Source organism: Egretta garzetta, unplaced genomic scaffold (genome assembly GCF_000687185.1).
Source record: "Egretta garzetta isolate BGI_Z169 unplaced genomic scaffold, ASM68718v1 scaffold424, whole genome shotgun sequence".
In the NCBI taxonomy this organism is placed as follows: Eukaryota; Metazoa; Chordata; class Aves; order Pelecaniformes; family Ardeidae; genus Egretta; species Egretta garzetta.
In genome coordinates, this window is record NW_009259489.1 from 1340596 (window position 1) to 1348924 (window position 8329).

At 45.2% G+C, this 8329-nt stretch overlaps 1 protein-coding gene across 1 annotated transcript in view; it reads left to right on the top strand.

Annotated features, from left to right (window-relative positions):
- The first annotated feature begins 2237 nt into the window (after positions 1 to 2237).
- Positions 2238 to 8329, top strand: part of S100Z (S100 calcium binding protein Z) — a 16573-nt gene continuing 10481 nt past the window's right edge. Inside the window, exons 1-2 of the mRNA XM_009637242.2 lie at positions 2238 to 2460; positions 3160 to 3230. Of these exons, the coding sequence (XP_009635537.2) occupies positions 2238 to 2460; positions 3160 to 3230 (294 nt within the window). The remainder of the gene's footprint in view (positions 2461 to 3159; positions 3231 to 8329) is intronic.

The following is an 8329-nucleotide window of genomic DNA, read 5'->3' on the forward strand; positions in this document are numbered from 1 at the left end:
CTGTAGTCCATCTTTGTGCCTCACCTTCAAGAAGCAAACTGCTGGGATTTGAGCGTACAGCATGTTTGAGATTGAAACCTTAGGGCATTTTACTTGATTCCCCCCCTGCCATTATAGAGCTTGCCAGGTCTCAGATGCTGGAAGAAAGCAATGCACAGATGTGATGCAGTGGGGAGAGCCATTAGCATTCATGCTTTTTCCATGTTGAGTCTGAATTCAGGACAGTACATCCTCCTGGTGCTGTGGTTTAGCAGCTGCATTCATGTTTCCACCAGCTGAATGTCTGTGATGGGGACTGCCTTGTCATATAAACCTGTGGATTGTGGGATGCAGGGAGGTAGCGCTTGTTTGCATGGGGCCTGTGTCTGTATTTCTGAGCACTTTGGAAAATGGAGTAATTTAACATGGGAAAACAAGGGATATGCTGCTGTTTTGGAGAGGCTGACACACTGAATAAGAGGAAATGAAGGGAATTATTAACTTGTAGAACATAAGCTAAAAAAATAAGATGCAATGGGTAGAGGGAGTTTCCTGAAAGTCCCGAAGAGACTCCCATGTCATGCATTTACAAAAGCCAGGGGTGTATGAAGAAAACACAAGAAGCACTCAATGAGTCACAACAGCAGTGTTGACTGGAGAGGGAACACCATGCTCTGGTGCTTGCTGGATTTAGCTGGCCGTGACTCAGGACTAGTGCATACTTGCAGTCTGACACATCTTGACCCCTTGACATTTCATCTTCAAATCCCAGCCAGGCAAACCCATCTGGCTTTCTGTGAGCAGATGAACTGAGTGACATGGTGTACAGTGTAAAAATATCGAGGGCGAGCCCTTAGTACCAATTCAGGACATGTTGGAGGCAAATGGTGCTGTGTCACATTCAAATGAAGTTGCCTGCTTTCGGGTCAAAATCACTAGGGTCTCTCCTTTGACTTAAGGAGTACAACTGGAAATGCTGGAGGTGGCTGTATTGTGGTGATGCTATTTGTGAGCTGGTGTGGAGGGTGCCATTGCTGTGAAGAGTGATTTGATGGTTAAATGCATTGCTAAAAGGAAAATATGGGACTGCTCTGTCATAATTTATGAAGTCTGTGTTGTGTGTGTTAGGCTGGTTGCCTGGAAGCTTTCCGGGTCACTACGTGTGGTAGAGTCATGAATATTACAATAGTAGGCAGTAAGAATCTTTGGTAAATATCTGAGTCACTGCCAGACCCTGGATGAGTAGCCAAGACCAAGGAGCCTCACTCAACGCCCAGAGTCTGCCAGCGTGAGTTTTTGGTTAGCAGGGCCAGTGATGGAGAGCACAAAGGAGCTCTAAAGGTGATGGCTGATAAACTATTCATGAGGGGGCTGTTCGGTCTGATGTCTCTGAAGAGTGCAGATGGCTTTGTTCGGGTTTGCTCTCAAAGGATGTAGAGCTGGCTCCAACCTCAACAAAACTCAGCCCAGGGTGAGCTCTGCAGAGTTAAATTCTGCAGCAGGAGGCAAGAAGGTGTTGGAGAAGGGGATATGGCAGGACAGAGCGGGGAGACAGAGAGAGAGTCCTCCCTCAGCTACCTTCACTTTGTAACTGTGTTAGGGCAGGGCATGGGCAGGTGGATAGGGAAAGTCCTGGTTCTAGGACACGGGACAGCATGGAGTGGAGATACCTCTGCTAGAAGTGGGGAAATGGCAGTGCCTGACTCTGCTGCTAAGGTCGCGGCTTCCATTGCCTACACCTCAAATCAAGATAGAGAGGCTTTAGATAAGAGAGATGTCATTAGCCCTGTTGTTTCAAGGTCACTTTGTCTTCCATGTGTGGTTTAAGTTTAAACAACATTTGGTACAAATACCAACCCTGAAGTCACTGCTGTTCACAAGCACCGAAAGATGCTGAACCAGGCCTGTCAGATGTAACAAGGAAGAACAAGAGCTCCACAGGACACTGTGGCCTGAGGACCATTCGGAGGGCTTGTCCACTTAGTGGGGTCACTGTAGTGTGCATGTGGCACGTATCCTATGGCAGCTAATACACGGTTTCCCTTAGCTCACGGTGCCTTTGTGCTGGGCAGTTCATCCCCTCTTCAAAGTAGAGCAAGCTTCCCACAGTTAGTTTGCACTTGGGAGAGGAGTGAAAACACATATCTCTGCTTTGGTATCTAAGCATCCTATATGGTTAGGTAGACATCTGCAGAGGCTAGTTCAGCATGTCAAACCTAGTCAGCTCCTCCCAGAGCATCCACTTCTCCACCAGGCACATGAGGAGCCAAAACTGCTGCATCGAAATCAGAGATGCAAGCATCTCCTTGGCTTTTGGTGTTTCCATGGAGCGGAGCGTCCACCTTGACTTCACATCCTCATCTTTGCATATTAACCTCCTAGCTTCAGGAGACTTGCAGTACCAGGAAATAGTACCATCTCAGCAGATAAAGGGCACAGAGCACGATGCATGGAGCCAGCCTTCTCAGCCAAGGGGCAGAGGTACGTGTCATGCACCAGCCAAGCTGTCTGCCCAAGCCCAGTGAGATTGGTGGTATTCAGGAGCTGGCTGAGGACTCTGTTCATCAGCTGGGGAAAGAATTGGACATATGTTTTGTTTAATTTTCTGAAAAACTGCAGAGCTGATACTGTGATTAAAGGCTCCCTCTTCTGTTTCTCGCTGCTATTGCACATTTTCTTTAACAAATACAAAAATGTGAAAGACTTAATCCAGGTTTACCTGTGCTGTGCAAATAGATTTGCAATTCTTTATTTCAAAACACACATATACAGCTGATGTTAGAGAAGGAGAAGGACTTAACAGATGATACTAACTATCCCTGCTAAGCTTGGGATGAGGGAAGCAGATTGCTAAGGAGAGATGGGGGGGTCCTTGTAGAGTATCTTTTGAAGCAGGGTATTCTCATGGTATCTTCCAGTGTCCCTCATTTTTCTTGGACCTAAAACATTATTAAAACAAAGTCTTCCAAGCATAATCTTATCTGAACAAGAAGAGGTGTTGTGTTTATCTCCTATAACCCCAGGATTTCTGAATAGTATGACACACAGAAGTTTATTGTCAGCAATAGATGATTTTTTAAATTATTTTTGCAGCGTCTGAGCCCACATTAAGTTTGCCATCATGGAAATGTTGCTTCACCTGAAAGTGTCTGGCTGTAACTTAATGCATGTTTACCACAGCCATTGAAGCTACAAATAACTTTGGGCTGGTGAGCGTGGTGGCTCAGGCCGTTTTACAGGAGTGGATTCAAGTAAGAAATAAATGTATTTCTTAAGTAAGGAATCAATCTTCTCCACTCTTTCAGTAAAGGCAGAGTCCCATTTGTACCATTTTTTACCAGCCTTTCGTCTTCCTCAGTGAGGTATTGTAATACCCTTGCAAGATGCTGCAAGTGCACTTCTGCTTGATATCAAAGGCAGGACTGAGGCTGGGATGCAGCTCTTGAGCTACAACCCATCATGTCAGGTGAATCAGGGACAACCAAGAGTGCTGGATCTGTCCCATCAGTGGGGCTGCATCGTTAGAGTTGATGGTGAGAATACATGCCTTTAATTTCACCGTAAACTTCTCTTGACAGTGAACTGAAGAATGAAGAATGGGGAATGCCTGGATTCAGCTCCCTGACAAAAAAATCTAGATGCTTTGTAATGTCATCAATAGCTGCAATACAAATGTTACTCAACTCTGTAAGGATAATGGATGTAGAAAGCTCGCCAGAATCAGAGTTTGAATGCAACTTGTGCAATGTTCTGTGGCTGACAAAGGGTTTAAACGGGGTTATGTGGCTCTTTGAAGTAAAGAGAAGACCCACTGATCAAAGGTGGAATATTGTTCAGCATGGCAGGGAGAAGGCAAGAAGGAAGCTCTGTGAATATAACACCAGCTCTTCAAGGCTTTGTTATAGGGGTACTTGGAAAACTAACTAAGAGCAATAAAGTATTACTCATCCTTTTAGAAGGCAACAGAGCAGTAAATTTCTAAGTGGATTTGTGCACGATCACTCTGTTTTCCACTGCAGACATGATGACTATTTTTAGTGGCACATAGACAAAGTAGATAATTGCTCTGTGGGCTTTCTACCTGTCAAAACTTTTACTCACCCATTTTGACTCATTTTGGTGATTTTATTCCAGGTTATTTCCAAATTTTGATAGCATATTTTAACCATCACAGTGATGTATCTTGCTGATACACTTGAGTGTGTCTGCACAGTGCAGTGTAGTCTTAGTTTCTCCAAACAGAGCAAAAACACGCAGCCCCGAATTCTAAATAAACTCTAAGGTGTGCAGACAAAATTATGCCAGTTGGCTTTCTCTGTTCTTCCCACCATCTCAGCTGATTTGGGTTTGCACATAGGTGCAACATGTCTCTGGGGCATTCATGGTGTTCATTGAACTTGGAATAACCACCTAATTTCTTTGTATTTTAAAGACAATTAAACCAATTTTACCTTACAAAGGTCTGCCTCTGGCTCTTAATTTACATCAATCTTTAACACCTAAAATGGCTCCTGCTTTTGCTCCTGCATTGCTCCTGTAGTGTTGGTTCAGCTCCATTCTCAGTACCACCAAAATTCACTTTTCTAGAGCAGATCCCTCAGAGCAACTGCAGCTGTAATAGCCATGGGAATATCCAGGGAGGATTGCAAGGACTTTCTGCTGTCAGGGTTTTGCCTTCCTATAACCTTGCCCTGGAAATTAATGTTTTGTCTCCCTCACACTTTTTAATGAATTTTCTTCATAGAATCGTAGAATCATAGAATGTTTTGGGTTGGAAGGGACCCCTAGAGGTCATCTAGTCCAACTCCCCTGCAGTGAGCAGGGACACCGCTAACTAGATCAGGTTGCTCAGAGCCCCGTCCAACCTGGCGTTGAACGTTTCCAGGGATGGGGCCTCCACTACCTCCCTGGGCAACCTGTTCCAGTGTTTCACCACCCTCATTGTAAAGAACTTCTTCCTTATATCCAGTCTAAACCTACCCTGGTTTAGTTTAAAACCATTACCCCTTATCCTGTCACAGCTGGCCCTACTAAAAAGATTTTCCCCATCTTTCCTATAGGCCCCCTTTAGGTACTGAAAGGCCTCAATCAGGTCTCCCCGCAGCCTTCTCTTCTCCAGACTGAACAACCCCAACTCTCTCAGCCTGTCCTCATAGGAGAGGTGCTCCAGCCCTCAAATCATTTTTGTGGCCCTCCTCTGGACCCGCTCCAACACTTCCATGTCCTTCTTGTGCTGAGGGCTCCAGAGCTGGATGCAGTACTCTAGGTGAGGTCTCACCAGAGCAGAGTAGAGGGGCAGAATCACCTCCCTCGACCTGCTGGCCACGCTTCTCCTGATGCAGCCCAGGGTACACTTGGCCTTCTGGGCTGCCAGCGCACATTGCCGGCTCATGTCCAGCTTTTCATCCACCAGCACCCCCAAGTCCCTCTCAGCAGGGCGAGAGGGACTATTACAGTATTACTGGGACAGCCATTTAAACCACACAGTCCTCTAGGAAAGCAGAGATTGTTTGTCAGAACTAGCACTGTTCCCACATTACTGTTGGGAGATTTTTTTTTCAGATAACATAAGAATATAACTGGCTTTTCGTGTCAGGTAAAAGCTAGTTCTCGCCTAGTAACCTGCTATGAAGAGTGGGTGATGCAGGTATGTAGGAAAGAGGACTATAGTGGGGCAAGGCTGGTACTTCCCCAGAATACTAACCCGGTCTCCCATGATTTGTGTTTTGGAGATGTCTTGATGACACAAGATTTTGTATTTAGTAGCTCTCAATAAGTATGTCCCATGACTTTGTCACGGCAAACAGTTTAGCAGCTTAAAAACATTCTTCTCTTTGCTTTGAACTAGGTTTTGTTTGTTTGTTTGTTTCTCCTTGTTTTTAAATTGGAAAAGATCATGAGAAATTACTTCTTACACACCTCCATGCCACTCTCAGATGTACAGACTTCTTTCATATCCCCAGTTATGTCCTGCAGACTGAGATGCCTTGTGTATTTAGCTGTTTATAACACAGAAGCTGTATCTTTGCTGGTCTTCTCCTTGTCTCTTCTAATCCTGCCATACTGTTTGTAAGATGAAGGTAGGAAGCCCACCGTGATATTGAAGAAGTGGGCTTCCATTGGACTTACTCAGTGGCATAAAACCACTTCTATTTTTCTGTTCTCTATTTCTTTCCTCATTCTGTTTGTTTTCAGATCTTACTGGGCCAACATTTTCACTTGCAGTAACCCCAAGATATCATTCATGAATCCTAATAGTCAACTCAAAGCTCAGAGCTGTGTCCAGAAACCTGATTTTTCCCCACGTCACTTTGTATTTATCTATGTTGAATTCATCTGACACTGTATCACTCAGTTCCATGAGGTCCTTCTGGATTCTTCACAGCTGGACTTTAACTTCCTCTCTCTATATAGCTTTTTATCAACAAAAAAACGTTATCCCTTCATTATTCATTCACTTTCCCACATCATCGATGAATATGTCGAATAGCACTGGCCCCAGGACAGATTCCTGTGTGACCCCATTGACAGTGTCCGTTCACTTGTAAAACCCAATAGTTTATTCTTTATTTCCTATCTTGCAGTTAGTCATTTACTGCATGCGTCCTTTCCTTGTATCCCATGGCAGCCTAGTTTGTTTAAGAGTGAGGAATGCTTTCCGGGAACAAGATGGACAGTAGTCAGGAAGGGCACTCATCATGAACTCCTTCAGGGAATGCCAGTAGGTTTGTGTTATGATTCCTCTTTACTTTTCACTGGTGTACTGTGTTTAGTCATGTCCCCACCCTTCTGGTTTTCAGGCTGGTCTCTACCTCTTTATCCAATATGGACAGCAGACTTAATGTTCAGCAGCTCTCAGGATACTGCCTGGCACCTCTCCACTTGGCACTGTACCTGCCAGGTTTCTGTGCTGTGGTCCTGAGGCAGATTTCAGCCAGTGGCTCCCATTGTTCATCCATCTCAAGTTCCTCCAGAGTTCCAGCATGGATACCATCCAGTCCTGGTTTGTTACACCTTGTTTTGAGGATCTGCCCTACAACATCTTTTACTTACACTTCAGTTTGAGACCGATCATCCAGCACATCCCTTTCTCCATCTTGTGGGAACTTCCCCATAATGAAAACACACACAAAATATTTATTTAGGTTTTCTGCTATGGCTTATCTTCTTTAAGCACTCCTCCTCTACCCTGACCATCTACTGGCCCCCAATGGCCTCTTCAGGCTTCCTGATCCCATTGCATTTGGACAAGGATTCATGGCTATTTGCAGATTGCTCCTGTAACAGCTCTGGAGGAGATTACATTACTCTGGTCTTTTCTTCCACTTACCCTCCTAACAGTGGCGTTGGCCTTACGTCCTTGTGCTGGTTTTGACTGGGGTAGAGTTATTTTTCTTCATAGTAGCTAGTATGGGGCTGTGTTTTGGATTTGTGCTGCAAACAGTGTTGATAACACAGGGATGTTTTTGTTACTGCTGAGCAGGGCTTACACAAAGTCAAAGCCTTTTCTGCCTCTCACCCCACCCCACCAGTGAGGAGGCTGGTGGGCACAAGAAGCTGGGAGGGGACACAGCCAGGACAGCTGACCCCAACTGACCCAAGGGCTATTCCACACCATATGACATCATGCTCAGCATATAAAGCTGGGGGAAGAAGATGGAAGAGGGGGGTGTTCGGAGCGATGGCGTTTGTCTTCCCAAGTCACCATTATGCGTGATGGAGCCCAGGCTGAGCACCTGCCGGCCCATGGGAAGCAGGGAATTAATTCCTTGGTTTGCTTGGCTTGCATGCACAGCCTTTGCTTTCCCTATCAAACTGTCTTTATCTCAATCCATGAGTTTTCTCAATTTTAACCTTCCGATTCTCTCCCCCATCCCACTGCGGGGGGGAGTGAGCAAGCAGCTGCATGGGGCTGAGTTGCTGGCTGGGGTTAAACCACAACGGTGCTTTGGAACTTTCTTTTTCCCATGGCAGGTGGCAAGTTATTAAGCAGTGGTGTGTTATTAAGGGCCATTAGTGGAATATACAGCCTGAATTCAGCAAAGTGTGTGACTAAATTTTAACACTGACCTGTGTTAAGCACTTAAATTATCTGCAGAGTTTATAGCTCTAATTAACAAGCTGTGGGCAAGGGGTATTTATTTCTCTGGAATTTTTAATATTACTTCTTGTTTGGCATGTTTTTGATAATGCAAACCCTTATGCAGATCTTGCTGTAGTAAAGCCGTGGTGAAACATCTGTGTGTGTCCTGGAGCAGTCAGGTGGGAGTCTGTTTCCCTTGGGCCCTGCAGCTTGAATCATTTTGGTAGCCGTTGCTAGCATGAGATCTGGAAGCAGCAGTTCTTCAGC